The following is a 17196-nucleotide window of genomic DNA, read 5'->3' as shown; positions in this document are numbered from 1 at the left end:
GTTTAAGCAGAGATTTCTACTTGTCAATTAAGTCTTGAAAAAGATATATACACACATGCGAACACATACAAATAGATGAAAAAACGTACGCACGTACTCACATACATGTACAAACACTCACAGACATTCACACACACACACACACACATATACTCACACGCTCTCCTTTTCTCTCTCCCTCTCTTTTCTCTCTCTCTCTCTCTCTCTCTCTCTCTCACACACACACACACACACACACACATGCGCCCGCACACACATACACACACACAAGTGGCTAAGACGATTTTAGCCTTGTCATTTGCGTGCGGAAGATTCAAAAATACAAAATCTGAAATGGTGTGATGTTTAACACCATAGTAGTGGCTAATAATGCTCACTCTGCTTTGAACAACAAAAGTACAGATGGATGGAATTTGTCCATAAATCCCCTTTTTGATATTGTTGTACGCTATGAGATGTTTTGGTTTTGTATTGATCTCTCATGAGTAAGTGAATGCATGTACCTTTAAGGCAAACTTGACCTCCCTTCTTCATCGTCCAGCTTTCAGCTTCATACTGAAGAAAGCTCTCTACAAATACTATGAAGGGCAGCATAGATGACTTTGAAATGGTTGATATCCAGATGTCCTGATGCTTGTCTCTTACATATCAATAAGTTTTCTTATTCTCAGAAGCATAAGACAGAAGGTGCCTGTAGTCTTTTATTTGCGCGCCCTAGTTGGAACAAACTGGTAAGTTACTTTTGTCTTTGTATTTAAATAGTTGTTGTAACTCATTAACTTCAGCAGGATATATGTTGTTTATGTCACATAGTGGGAAAACAGTGACACTGTCATCAGTTAGTTCAAGGGAGTAAAGTGTAAGTCAAAGAATAGGTTCCAACAGTTTGACATAGTGGACGTAGAAGTTCACGATATCGAGACCGTTGCTGGTCAAAGCTACGGAGTTTACCAGCAAATAATTCAGTATTAATCAGATAGATATTGGACTGGTTGTGCATGCACATAGAATTCGCCTCTTTCAAAAAGAACCGGCATGGATTTTAAATTATTAACCAAGGGACCTATTTGACGTCCCTTTGAGCTCCAATGACTGTACTGATATATGCCAGGCTTCCATATACTAAAACTAAATTCCCTACCCGCAACATTAGTTTGTACCAACTCTGTGATAGACATACAGTACATACTTTTAGAAAACAACACATCTGTATTTGTCAACATAGGGCTAAAAATTACAATTAGTACTAACCTGAGGTCGACTATCTTGATGCTTCTTTGAACCTACATTCACACACCTACAAAAATTTCCATAAACTCATTGAGAGCCACGCCTTTTCTTCTAAAAGACTTATAGCTATCATCTGTATGAAAATTTCTAATCTCTCGTCTTATATTTTCTCTGCGTGTCGTAAAAAGGCGACTAAAAGAGATTGAAGTAGGGCTTGCACTCAGACTTCGTAAAATCCTTACCAGCATCGACTACACAAAACAGACCCATGGGCTGGAGTGATGTCGCCTGAGTGGTACAAAGGCGACATCCACCAGGAGCAGAGAATCACCAACAAATGATGGGAGCAGCGATGCGCTGTTACAGTGCTTTACCAGAAACTACTACTACTACTACAAAGAAGTATTCGATAAGGTGGCACCCAACGACCAAAGGCTCATATAATACAAGCTTTGCCCCTGGAACAAGATGGGTAAGATGAGAAAGTTGTGCAAGTTCTGGTTTCACCGTATCAAAAACGCATAACTCGACTGGAGAAACAACTGTGTCGTTCTTCTTTCTATCCTAGGTTGGTCAAAGCTAATAGTTTCTCCGTACAGTTTGGAATAAATCGGCCATATAAGTTAATCAGGCCTATGAAATGACAGAGCTGTCGCAATGAACTTGGAGGTGGGCACTGCTAGATTGATTCTACTTTCGCATGAAGTGGACGGGTGCCATCACAGTATATGACGTGTCCCAGGAATTCTAAAGTGTGTGTGCCAAACACGCATCTTGCTGGCTTAACTTTGAATTTGTAGGACTGCGAACGCTGAAAAAGTTGAGCTAAATGTTGATGATAAAGTTCAACAGTAGCACTGGCGATAAGCAGGTCATCCACATACGCGAACACAAAATCCATACCAAGGACGATTTCGTCAATAAAACGCTGGAATGTACATGCAGCATTGCGCAAGCCAAACGGTATAGACAAAAACTCGAAAGAACCAAAAGGAGTAGTTACAGCTGTTTTGGGGATATCTTCCGGATTCACTGGGATCTGGTGGTATGCGCGTACCAGATCTATCTTGGAAAAGATAATACATCCATGTAGAGCAGAGGAAAAGTCCTGAAGATGAGGTAGAGGATATCTGTCAGGGGTGGTGACAGCGTTGAGGCGTCTGTAGTCACCTGCAGGGCGAACATCAGCGTCACCTTTTCAAGCCATGTGCAAGGGAACCGCTCATGGGCTTGTAGATGTCCGAATCAGTCCGAGCTGCAGCATTTGTTCGAACTGAGCTCAAGCTGCTTTGATCTTGTCCGGTGCCAACCGACGCGGACGGGAAAAAAAACAGGAGGTCCCTTCGTGGAAATGAAGTGTCTCGTGGAGTGAACGGGCTCGGTAGGTCTAAAGGACAAGTTAGTGACCTCCGGAAAAGAAGCAAGCAATGCATGATACTGGTCTCCTGAGGCAGCAACGAAGAAAGAAGGACTCACAACAACAACAGAAGAATCCTTTGCAGGCGTTGACAGAGAGGTGATACTGTCGAAAAGCCGCTGCCTTCTTACATCTATCAATAGTCAGTAGGGATGTAAAAAATCAGCACCCAGTATTGGATAAGGCAGATCAGCGATGACGAAGATCCATTTGAAATCTCTACGTAGGGATAAATCCAAGGCTAACGATATTCGTCCGAAGGTCCGGATGGCAGAGTGGTTGACAACATACAAGGATATGCTGGAAAGATCAGGCTTGGCCGCAATAAAGCGTAAGGGCCAAATACTCACGCTGGCTCCAGTATCAACCATAAAAGACTTAGAGGAGATGATGTCTCTTACGAAGAATGCACGATACGGACCAGAACTGAACGCAGGGACCTCTGACGTACTCAGGGTTGTTGTATGACCTGAAGACTCAGCAGTAGAAAAGTCCTGGGCAGTTGAAGAAGAAGCGATAGCTACTACCCTGTCGCTCATGGAAGATCCTATGGAGAGTTCCAGTATCTTGTCCGCCGACGTAGCTATCTGGTCCATGGTACTGCTTTCCACTGTCGGGGCTAGAATCGATTGCATATTGGACTGTAGCCTAGAAAAGAATAACTGTTTTACAAAGAAGCTTCCTTCCATGGAACCATCAGCCAACTCACAGGTACAACGCAAAAATTCCGTTGGGGACCTCTCACCGAAATGTTCGTCTTCCAGGAGCATACGGAATCGGCTTTCGGAAGATTTGGAATTTCGACGAAGAACTTCCGTCTTTGTAGATGTGTAGGAGGCATCAGGTGGAGTGTCCGTGATGAAGCCCTTTATAGAGAGTGCGAGCGCAGAAGAAATGCCACTAAGTATTATCTGAAGTTGTTGCTGGACCGATCGAATGTTGTTCGCCTTCAAATAAGACTCGAGTTGAGCGAGCCACATGCGAGCATCGCTATGATAGTGGGGTGGTGCTGTGTGAAGGAACAAAATATGGAACCCACGTGCAGGAAGAACACGAACCAATCAAAACCAGTACAGAAAATGTGGCGGAAAAGAAAGTTCCACAAGCGGTAGCGAAAAACAAGGATGCCGTCTTCCAGCGAGAACGTGAGACAAAGGCAAGGCTGAAAAGGAACGCGAAGTCGTACTTGAGAAAATAAAATACGTGTGATCTCCCCTGAGGAGAATTTCAAACGACGAAGAAAGAATATCTGATGTCGACTTGAACTAGTGGACAGAAAACTTTAGAAGGTATGGCGACCATTCCTGTAGGAAGAGATGGAAAATAGTCGTGGTATTTAGTACAGGGTCGCAGTCAACGCAGTGAGTTCTCCAGACTCCAAAAATTTGGTAAGAATTCCTCGTGAAGAAAAATGTGCAGGGTCACTACTTTAGGGTTATGTGGTCATCACTCTAGTAGTAGGTCTCTTATCACTAATCATAGTGTGTAGTTGCCATTGTTACTAAATGTTAATACAATTACAAGGTTCGGAATAACAAAGGTGTAATACTTAAAATTCACAAATAATTTAATGTAATCAAGAACAAGTACGAATTCACTAACAATATGCTTCGTGTGAAGCTGTACATGAATGTGTAAAGTTACATACAGTTTAGCCTTGTCGCGCTCTGTGTGGAAGGGAATGTAATAGAAAATGTACGAAAGAATTTCGTACCACAATTGGTTCGCTAGTAGCGTAAGAGTAATGCGTACACATGTCGTGTAGGATAAAAAAAAGACTTGCCACGCACGGTTGCTGCTGGAGGTCATTTCTTTGGCTTAGGCCACGCGTTGACAAATTTAGCTGCTCTCCACAATAACGATGCATCCAGGTCGAAGTTCGGCGAAGAACAGGGAGGAACAAATCGCTCGTCCAATATACAACCTCAAAGACTGATGGCTCCCACTGGCGAACGAAAAGCTTCCAGAACCTTCTATGACTCAGTGGTATTACTGAAAGGGACATAAATCCGCTATTCATGGAAGTTTTCTAGAATGTTTTCGAAGGCAGGTCACTGTGGGTGGATCTCTAACTTCGGTGAACAGTAAATAATATAATGACAGAATCTGTTTCAATTTACATCACACCTTCACGTTATAAAATACTGAGTTACCAATTAATGGCGAAACAAACATTCAATCCCAAATAACGCATTTCTCAGATTATTTTTTCCTGTCGGCGGATATTTATAAACAGATCTGAAGAGCACCGAGAAAATGGGTCCTGCATGAACTAGTCCAGCGGGGCTAAACATCTTTCTCATAGCATGAAACTTAAAGTAATTTCTTGCAGATAAGATAGTGTATATAAAATATTTTAGGAACTCCAAAATATGTATGTGCGTGCGCGCGTGTTTGTGTGGGTGTGTGTGTGTGTGTGTGTGTGTGTGTGTGTGTGTGTGTGTGTGTGTGTGTGTGTTGGTAACTTAGGCTTACATACACAAAAGGAAGTATTCAATGCTTCAGATAATGGAGCGTGTTATATTCTTACTTTTAGTGAATAATTTATGGAACTAATCATTTTTCGATTCAATGAAAACATTTTCATAGCTAGTTGTGAAAATATTCACAAGCGTGGCTGTACGGTAAGAAGCTTGCTTCTCAACCAAGTGGTTCGGGCTCAGTCCCACTGCGTGGAACCATGGGCAAGTGTTTTCTACTATAGTCTCAGATCAACGAAAGCCTTGTGATGGGATTTAGCAAACAGTAACTGAAAGAAGCCCGTCGTATATATGTGTGTGTGTATGCATGTATATATCTATGTGTGTGTGCCTTTGTGTCTGTGTTTGTCGCCCCATCACCGCTTGACAACCGGTAGTGGTATGTTTACGTCCCCTAACTTAGCGGTTCGGCAAAAAGAGATTGATAGCATAAGTACTAGGCTTCAAAGAATAATAAAGTTCTAGGGTCGATTTGTTTGTCTAAAACCCTTTAAGGCGGTGCCCCAGCATGGTCACAGTCAAATAACTGAAACAAGTAAAAGAGTCGAAGCAATATTAACAATATTAAGTTTACCACTTAATAATGAATGTCTACATGCATACACATACTTGGAAGGAGGGTTATCTACTTGAAGGAAAAGGACCTAAGGATAGATCATCGGTTTCGCAGCTCCAGTAATAATAAAAACCAAACAGAAATTACTGGAGCCCATTCTGTGCGCATGCGTACATGTTCAGAATAAACTAGCTAGCTGGCAATGTTTGGCATCCACCTCCATTCTCCAAAAATATAGATAGCACTCCTTTATATAAAAACATAGATAGCACTACTCTCAGACACACTAAAAAAGCGCTGGACGCTCTATTCTGTGGTACACCCTCTTCTCACTTAACGTTAAGAACTTAGCTAAATCCTTCTTTAAAATACTAGACTCTAACTTCCCTCGGCAACATAAATATCATTCTATCTTTAATTGATCCACCCTGAAACTATCCTCTTCTGCCCCCATCCAACTTCAAATCTATTGTAGCAGCCTCTAATAAACAAAAGCTTCCTCTTTACTATCAAAACTCTAGTCATTACTCTATTACTATCAAAACTCTAGTAATTACAACTCTAGTCATACGAACGCTCAACGCACATACAGCTCCAGCAATGATACCCTTACATTAGACCACAACCACAACCCAACCCATCCTACTGACACTGCTCGGAACACCACCACAATCTCTACCACTCATACAAATAATATAATTAATAACAATAATAGTAATAATAACAATGATGCTAATGATAACGTTAATAATACTAATAATTTAGATCTTTCTACCCCCTTTCTCTAACCTCTCCTCTGACAATCTTACCTCCTCCATTCCTGATAACAATCCCCAAAATTCCTCCAATTGTAACTGCCGTATATTTTCACAATACCCCTTAGGTAATCCCAATAACCTTATAAATCTACATTTTAACTACTAATCCATGTCTAATTCCTCTTTCATGCTTAAATATCACAATCATTTAATTATATTTGTGTACACGTACGTACGTACGTACGTACGTACCTATGTATGTATGTATGTATGTATGTATGTATGTATTCAAAGTATATGTACTTGCGTGTGCAGGGATGATAATACATACAGATACACGTATATATGAGTGTGCGTATATACATATACATATGAGTACTTGTTGTATGTGTATGTGTAATGTATGTGTATGTGTGTATATGTATGGGTATATATATATATATATATATATATATATATATATATATATATATATATAAGTGTGTGTGTGTGTGTGTGTGTGTGTGTGTGTGTGTGTGTGTGTGTGTGTATGGGTATATATATATGTGTTGTTTGCTTGTGTATGTGTGTGAGTGTGTGTATATATATACATATATATGTATGTACTTATGCGTTTGTATGCATTATGTACAAGTTTGTACACGTATGTAGGTGTATATGTGTATATATTTACCGAGATGCAATTCGAAATTCCCGCCACTTACATAGGGAAATAGCGATGAACAGTCGTCTATATGCTATGCTGGATACATGGTGTTCGTTTGGTATGTTGATTCACTGTTTATTTCTATTTTTCTGGACCATATTATACTGACGAGTAGAAGTTGTATAATACTACAATAACTACGAAATCATGATCTATAATTTAGTTCGTTTTTTTAAGGGGTTGGCTTTGAGAGTTGCATTTCCTCGCATTCGGTAAAAATGTGTTTTTTATAGTAGTCTGACCTTAGAGTCCCTCATGGCGTGAGGCGTTATTATATAGTAATGCCCTTATATAAATATAAATATATATTTCGGGAATAAATGATGGATTTTTTCCCTTATGAGGTTTTTTTCACGCTAGCTACTTGATAAATTCTTGTAAAAGAATTCGTCCTATTATTGAATATATATATATATATATATATATATATATATATATATATATATATATATATATATATATATATATATATATATATATATATATATATATATATATATATATATATATATATATATATATATATATATATATATATATATATATATATATATATATATATATATATATATATATATATATATATATATATATATATATATATATATATATATATATATATATATATATATATATATATATATATATATATATATATATATATATATATATATATATATATATATATATGAGTGGCTGTGTGGTAAGTAGCTTGCTTACCAATCACATGGTTCCGGGTTCAGTCCCACTGCGTGGCACCTTGGGCAAGTGTCTTATACTATAGCCTCAGGCCGACCAAAGCCTTGTGAGTGGATTTGGTAGACGGAAACTGAAAGAAGCCCGTCGTATATATGTATATATATATGTATGTGTGTGTGTGTGTGTTTGTGTGTCTGTGTTTGTCCCCCCAGCATAGCTTGACAACCGATGCTGGTGTGTTTACGTCCCCGTAACTTAGCGGGTCCGTACGTATCGCAGATCAAGATGGGAGGGATAACTTCCCTTGGCAAAAATAGACAGTACACAGATATGTGTCGATAAGCCAGCTGGAGGAGATGTTCTCCTGGGGCTAAAAGCAACAGTAACATCCACCCTTAGGGGTCAGCCACATTTAAATGGCAAATATATATATATATATATATATATATATATATATATATATATGTATGTATGTATATGTATATACACGCGTATATACGTGTATGCGTGTATACGCGTGTTGCGCGTGTGTATGTATGCATTTATAGGATTGCAAGCGGGTAGAGATGAATGTATGTGATTCTAGGTATAGATATTTTATATAAGCACTGATCTATTTACAGATACCTGCCTCTGCATGTGTAAGTGTATATGAGTGTATGCGTGTATATATGTATGTGTAATTAGTGTGTATATACGGGAATGCATGTAACATACATGAGTTTTGTATGCACATGTATGTATTGATATGTATGAATGTCTGTATACATGTTTAATATATGCATGTGTATACTTCGCCACATACTCTTACTCTTTTACTCTTTTACTTGTTTCAGTCATTTGACTGCGGCCATGCTGGAGCACCGCCTTTAGTCGAGCAAATCGACCCCGGGACTTATTCTTTGTAAGCCTAGTACTTATTCTATCGGTCTCTTTTGCCGAACCGCTAAGTGACGGGGACATAAACACACCAGCATCGTTTGTCAAGCAATGCTAGGGGGACAAACACAGACACACAAACACACACACACACACACACACACATATATATATATATAGAGAGAGAGAGAGAGAGAGAGAGAGAGAGAGTTATTAATATTTCTAAGTCTCTCTAAAGGAGACTACGGCAGCGGTACTGGAAATTAATAGTTATCGCCAAGCCAACATGGCAGTCCCAAAATTAGGACGAAAGCTGCCGTGAATTAGCTCCAAGAAGCCATCGCCTCTAGCTAGCTATGTGACACACGAAACCTGTGTCCTTTATAACCTTCGAACAGGGGAGGTCAGCAGTGTCCCCCTGCTGGTTTGGCATCTGCAGACTAGTTTCAGGGTGTTGCCCCTTGTCAATGCAGAGCAGCCAAGCCTTAGCCAGGCGGCGCTGCTGACTATCTGCTCGAAGGTTATTTATCTAATTTCAGTGGAATCTATCCACTGGTTTTCAGAAATAGAGTTATTAATATTTCTAAGTCTCTCTAAAGGAGACTACGGCAGCGGTACTGGAAATTAATAGTTATCGCCAAGCCAACATGGCAGTCCCAAAATTAGGACGAAAGCTGCCGTGAATTAGCTCCAAGAAGCCATCGCCTCTAGCTAGCTATGTGACACACGAAACCTGTGTCCTTTATATATATATATATATATATACATATATACGACAGGCTTCTTTCAGTTTCCGTCTACCAAATCCACTCACAATGCTTTGGTCGGTCCGAGGCTATAGTAGAAGACATTTGCCCAAGGTGCCACGCAGTGGGCCTGAACCCGGAACCATGTGGTTGGTAAGCAAGCTACTTACCACACAGCCACTCCTGCGCCTATATATATATTCATCTACTACTAAGCACTGGCTTGTCCTGGGAAATATAGGTTTGGGAATATAGGTAACCTATATTCCCAAATTCTTCATTCCACCATTTTCCATTTCACTACCCCTATCCGTTCCCTCTGCTCTTCACTTAGCCTCTATCACTACAGACCACACATCCTTTACTCTTTACCCTCTCATTTCTTTACACGATCATATCCTTCTCTCTCTTTTACTCTCACCTCCCTATTCCTTCTATCAATTTATCCTGACTGACTACTAGCCAGTACACTTTCTCTCTCTTCGTTTCTTTATTTTCTCCCCAACCTTTCTTTTTTCTCTCTCTTCCTGTTTTTGATTTGAACTTACAAATACATATTTCAGTCTTGGATTTTTTTCTCATTCTGTTAATTTTTTTATATATATGCATGCTAATATATGACTTACGTTAGACTCCTCATTCACATAATCACCAAACCTGGAGCTTAACTATAGTCTGTCCAGAGCACTTACTCAGCATTACCAGTCACCTTTAAGTTTTCTTGACACCATTACCTCTCATAACACACACACACACACACACACAAACACACACACACACACACACATATATATATATATATATATATATATATATATATATATATATATATATATATATATATAAATATACCAATACATTATATTGTCTTTGAGTTTTTAAAGTTTAATGGTAATCCATGTATATATATATATAAATAAATATACCAATACATTATATTGTCTTTGAGCTTTTAAAGTTTAATGGTAATCTATGTATATATATATATATATATATATATATATATATATATATATATATATATATATATGTATGTATGTATATATATATATATAAATTCATAATAAGTAGTCGCTATTGGAATTGAGAGGTCTATGACAGCAGAATAAATATGGTAAATTTCTAAATTTAATAGAAGTTAAATAAGCTTATCTCATATAAGTTAGATAAGCATATCTCAACTGTGGTTAAGTGAAAGTAAGATGTAAGAGAATTAATTATAAACGGACTCAACTTACTGCATTTAGATTTGTGGTAAAATCGAAAGGTCTTAAAGAATTCATGAACACAAGAAGAGAACGCTTCGTGTTGTTTGCTTATGGTCATGTGATAGTATTTATATTCATTAGTTGATCAAGCATAAGTAGCACGCAACAATTTGGCCTTAGTATGGAGGATTCGGATCAACAATGTACGGTATGTGGTCGTCTAGTGAAGTAGACGACAGATACCTGCCTCTGCATGCGTAAGTGTAAATGAGTGTATGCGTGTATATATGTATACACTCACATACAATTACACGCATGTGCAAGCCTACATCCATGCCTCTATGTATGCAAGAATTTTTATATATGTAAAAATTAGATACAAATTAGTGTGTACATACGAGAATGCATGTAACACACATGAGTTTTGTATGCACATGTATGTATTGATATGTATGAATGTCGTATACATATTTAATATAGGCATGTGTATAGAGAGCCCAAATATACTGAGAATCGTTGCTTAAAATTAACGATTTCTCCAATGTATACCTTAATAGAGTTTTGTTGTCTATCAAAGACCGTGCACTTATAAACTACATTGAATCTCCTGCAGTTGGCTTGTAACGGACAGTTATCGTGAAATTTCATCGCGATTGGAACCATTTACTTTAGGAATTTTTTTTATTAAGTGTAGTACTATTGCTGTAACTAAAAAACCAATGATAGGTTAAGTTACGTCCAACTGATTCATCCACCTTGTATGTGATATATTTTACGGTCTTGTCAGTGTTATCCGTGCTAGTATTATAAAGATCGGCTGTATTAAATGTATTAGTGTTAGAGAAGTAGATGTTCCTATCTTTTGAGAGCTGGTTTATCCTACGTTATTGCCGTGGTTATTCGTGTAATTACTACTACTACTACTACTACTACTACTACTACTACTACTACTACCACTACTACCACTACTACTACCACTACTACTACTACTACTACTACTACTACTACTACTACTACTACTACTACTACTTACTGCAGACTTTCTCTACTTGGAAAAGGCTTCTTTTGAATGTATACGTACATGATTTTCCGCGAAAAAATAATTTTATTACACACACACACACACACAAACACACACACACACACAAACACACACACACACACACAAACACACACAAAAACACACAGACACGCTCGCGTGCGCACACGCGCACACACATACACATACTCTCATACATACATACATACATACATACATACATACATGCATGCATACATACATACATACATACATACATACATACATACATACATACATACACACATACATACATACTTGGGTCTAGGCGATTTTGTCTAAAATAATTCGTCTAAAATACGATTGATCTACATGCAATTCGTTTAAAATATAGCTTCCCAAAGTGGGCAATATCGCCCGCCGGTGGGAGATTTCAATTTGCATGTGGGCGATGGGCGAATTTCTAGAAAACGGTGATCGATTTGAAATTTTGGCATGCAATTTAAGATTTTGGCAGACGATATGAACATTTTGTGGGTGACAATGAATTTTTAGAAATGAAGTCTGCATTTACTGATATCTAGGCAGGCCTAGAATAAGGATGCCCTTTATCGATTTGACAAATCACATGAGTATTTGCATCAAAAAAAGTGAACTTGTTTATCGATCGAATATTTTTGTTGCAGTCATTGAGATGGTTGTCATACGTGCTACAAAGAGCAGCCAAAAATGACTGAAACAAATAAAAGAATGAAATAATAAAAAGAATATATATATATATATATATATATATATATATCAAAATAAGCAACAAGGATATCCAGAGGTAATGCAGTACGATCGTTTCATGCAACTCCATTTAATTAAACAATGCAATCATTACATCACTTTAAAATGCAGAGTAATCCTCAGCTGTACAAAGACATAGCATTTAATTAAATTAGAACAGATGGGACACATTAGTATAATTATACCTAAAATCTCCAAGAACTTAAGGCGATAGACAAAGAACATGTTGCCTCTACTACACACACACACTGAAATTTTTTTTTTTTTTTTTTTTGCATAATCGTATGAAGTCCCGTGTATAAAACTCAAATTCGCAAAAATTTCCTGAAAGCTCCGAAAAATAAAAAAAAGTTATGAGGGGTAATATGTAATTCTACGGTTTCATATCAAAACACAAGTGCTATTTTCAGGATGTTGACAAAATGTGCAGTCACGCACAAAATGACAGCTTTGAAATCGTAGCCCTATCCCTAACAGATACTACACTTCATTCTCTCAGCCTTAGATATACAAGGATTTGATAAACTAGTCTATAAATTAAAACTGACCCCATAAAAACAAATAAAATCAGTGACAGGCAGAGTCTTTTTGATAATTTAGTAACTTACATGCTGTAGTAGAGGCAACATGTTCTTTGTCTATCGCCTTAAGTTCTTGGAGATTTTAGGTATAATTATACTAATGTGTCCCATCTGTTCTAATTTAATTAAATGCTATGTCTTTGTACAGCTGAGGATTACTCTGCATTTTAAAGTGATGTAATGATTGCATTGTTTAATTAAATGGAGTTGCATGAAACGATCGTACTGCATTACCTCTGGATATCCTTGTTGCTTATTTTGATATATATATATATATATATATATATATATTCTTTTTATTATTTCATTCTTTTATTTGTTTCAGTCATTTGACTGCGGTCATGCTTTAGCACCGCTTTTAGTTGAGCAAATCGACCCCAGGACTTACGTATAATTAACAAAAAAAAAGAGAAAAGACACAACAAAAAAACAACAACGCGAGGACGTGGTGCATGCAAAGTATTACAAGACGCTCAGGGAAGGAAAGGAAGAGCGTTTTACGTTTCGAGCAAAGCTCTTCTTCAGAATGAGGAGACAGAGGAAGGTTCAAGAGAAAAGGAAGACGGAGGCAAAAATCGCCAACAATCTACATGTAACTACATTTGAAATATATATACACACAGGCACATACACACACACACACACACACACACACACACGCACACACACACACACACACACACACACACACACACACACACACACACACACACACACACATATATATATATATATATATATATATATATATATATATATATAAAATTAAGTTACTCAGAAATCTGGATGTTTGTACGTTTACAGATTTTTATTAATGTCATATTAAATGAAGCGCTTTTCACCTTGTCATGTAGGTTTTTCAAATTGTTTATATATATATATAAAGATCAACGTTTAATCCCGAGCCATAGGATTATAACCAAATTTCCCCGATTCTGTAACAAATATTGTTGGTTTGTTTACATCCCCGTAATTTTCTGGTTCCGCAGAAGTAACCTATAGAATAAGTATCGCGCTTTAAAAGACAGAAATCATGGGATAGATTTATTCGACTAAAGCCTTTCAAAGTGGTGTTCCAGTGTGACTGCAGTCCAGTGATAACAAAATGCAAAAGATAAAGTCGAAGACAATCCGTATTTATATAATCATTAATTATAAATATCACAATGTCCACATTATTCATTATTGAGTGTAACACATTGAAACAAAGCAAATATTTTAATAATTCCAATAGAATAGAGCATCTTTTCACCAGATATTTGTTTATTGCCAAGACAATCTCTTGTAAATAATGTTACAAACTTTTACTTAAAAGACATTAAATAACTCAAAAATTAAAATTGATTCCCTGGTCAATGAGCTGTGATTGGATGCAAGCATCTATTCTCTCGCTTTGTTCTACAGTTAACCACTTTTTCCAAGTCGCAATTTGACTTAAAAAAAATTATTAAAAATTTTATTATGAATTCAGTTGTAGCATTTATCATAGAAAAGAATGCCAAAAACAGCAGATTGTCAAGCATATTCAGATTTGGTATATAATCATGTGCGTCCATTTTAAAATCTTGTGGTGCAATAAAACAAATCGTAATAATATACTGAGATCTATCCATCTTCTTTACAGACTTCTGGTTTTATACAAATATACAAAATTAATATTTTGTCATTGTAGGTGCCTTATATCAAAAGGTGTCTGTCCCAGAACATTATGTGACTTCAATATTTTGTTGAAGGCGTTTCACGTTATATAAATTACAAATAATTTTATATTCGTGGGGCAGGAGCAAAATTGGTAACTGGAGAAAAATGAGTAATTTCTAATTTCTCGTTATTTTCTCCCTACCGTTTTGATGCCATTACATTGTAAGTATTTCATCATCATTTTGTACTGTTGCATCATCTTTGGGAGTAAAAATTGGTCAGTATAGTTGTTTCTGTTGAAGTTGAAGGAGTTTGGAACATAGGTACTTCTTTTCCAGAAATGTTTCCTCAAAGTTGACCCGATTCTAATAGAGTTGCTAATAAAATATTTGGATAAGTTTTGGTGTTTAACAACCAATGTTCTTTTTTCTGTTGGATTCTAAGTCCTTTATTTTCCACAGTAATATCTAATTTGATCATTTTCAATTTTCAAAACATGATGTCCCAATTGGGGTAAAATGAATCATAGCTAATTTCAATAACGTCTTCTTTTTAACTGCATGGTGCGTAAATATATCGGGAAAAGAGCCATTTCAACAAATCGTGAAGAAGTTATAAAGAATATTTCATGTAGAATTTTTTTACGTAGTCGAGTTTCATTAATTTCATATCATGTGCCATTTTCCATGAACCTCTTTCAATTTGACTTAGGTATTTCTAATTTTTGTTGCATTCCTGATCTTTCTGATGTCCAAGGATCGATATTGATGTGTATGAGTCTTTTCTCAAATGCAATTATGGAGAACTGAAGCGGCAAATTTATCTTATTTTGTCTTACTCATTTTGCCCCAGCTAAATTTATCTTTTATATGCTCAAAGAGAACGGAGATAATTTTCTGAAATAGTGTTCTGAATATGTTAAAATACTTCTAATGAGAAAGTCATTTGCTTAGTTGATATAGTTATTGTAAGATAGTGAACATTTGTAAAAGATATATTTTTTCTCAAAGTCAAAACTGAAGTAAATGTTATTCATTCTGTCCCCTCCTCTAACTCTTTTAAATTCCATTTATTTTTCTATTTTTCTGAATCCATTTCTTAGTCATAAAGAATATGCTTGAGCCTATTCCGTGTTAATAGCTGACTGAGAAAGAAATCTTCCTCGGAATATGCCACTAGACCCTAGCAATTAGCAATTAGATGTTTCTGCGGGAGAAATTGAAATTAGTACTGCAAACTAATGAAATGATCAATTTTTTTACATAGTGTTACTGCGACATTTACTTTGAATTAGTCTGACTGAAACGTTGAAAACAAGTTGTCTTAAACTCTGATACGACACAGTCTACCGAGTCCTCAACTGATTACCTAGTAATCCGTCAACTTTTCAAATTTTTCCTTGCACTCCTTTGAAAACAGAATTGGGTTTCCTCGTCGTTATGACAAATATATTGGGAAGTTATGAGTTCTACAGAGCGAAACATAAACTCTTGGTGAACCTGACCTGTATTGTTAGTTATTTAGCTTTACTTATAAATTTAATGTCCGTGGAAACTGCACTAACATCACGCCTTCATTTTGTTATTCCCCTTAAATATGCTGATATCAACTGTAAACATACCATTGTGATAAAAAGATCCATTGTCCCAGAATAGCTCTTTTGAAAAATTAGAACTTTCGGTACTTTTTTCAGCTATCATCTTCTCAAACGAACACATGTCAATGATGTTTTCAGCTAGTTGGTTGCTAATAGACTTCCCGAGAAACTTGGCAATACGAGACACTACTTCAATGGGGAACTGTTATAAGAAATACAATAGAAAATTAAACAGATTATTTTGATAATTGCTCTTAAGTATCATTATGAAATAAGCGTGTGACATACAAAAACTCATTTATATTAAAGAAAATATTTTTAAACTGTAGAAAGTATTGCTTTTTAATTTAATAGCTATTACTAGTATGTACATATTTAATGTATACTATGTATAAGCTGATGCTTAGAAAAATAAGTAACAACAATGTTCCACAAACACTAATCTAGGTGATGTATCCTTTCCCTGACTTTGTCGTTCCTACAACTCTTTCTACCCCTATACTCTAACGGATTATGTACCAATTTCTTCACCTACATCTCACTTCCCTTTACTGTAATCATGCCCAACACAAAACACATCTTTCCCAAAATGTATCGACCTAAATTTTGTTCCTGATAGACATCGAGCTATAATTATATCCAATTGAACCTCAAAAGTATGACATAACCTTTCCAAGGTGATTTGTTACGAGTAGAAACACTTCCTGTAAAGTGACAGTAGTTGTTGGATCTGAAATATTTTCTAGCAATGAAGTGAAAAGCTGTCCTATATATGGTAAGGATGTAATTTCGGCTTGATAAATCCACTGTGAAAGTGAGACGCCTCATTTGTAGCAACTATGAGGGCTCTAACTCTGTGCTATTAATGTTTTGGCAACGACATTGTGCCTG

General features: G+C 36.6%; 1 protein-coding gene across 1 annotated transcript in view; it reads right to left on the bottom strand.

The window, feature by feature from the left end:
* Nucleotides 1-13854: 13854 nt before the first annotated feature.
* Nucleotides 13855-17196, bottom strand: part of LOC149136516 (sulfotransferase 1C4-like) — a 100003-nt gene continuing 96661 nt past the window's right edge. The window contains exon 4 of the mRNA XM_089348897.1: nt 13855-16507. Within this exon, the coding sequence (XP_089205023.1) occupies nt 16274-16507 (234 nt within the window). The 3' untranslated portion in view covers nt 13855-16273. The remainder of the gene's footprint in view (nt 16508-17196) is intronic.

This window comes from Octopus bimaculoides, chromosome 3 (assembly GCF_046866305.1).
Source record: "Octopus bimaculoides isolate indiv1 chromosome 3, ASM4686630v1, whole genome shotgun sequence".
Classification (NCBI taxonomy): Eukaryota; Metazoa; Mollusca; class Cephalopoda; order Octopoda; family Octopodidae; genus Octopus; species Octopus bimaculoides.
Note: the sequence above shows the minus strand (reverse complement) of the source record. Positions and strands in the feature narration are given on the sequence as shown.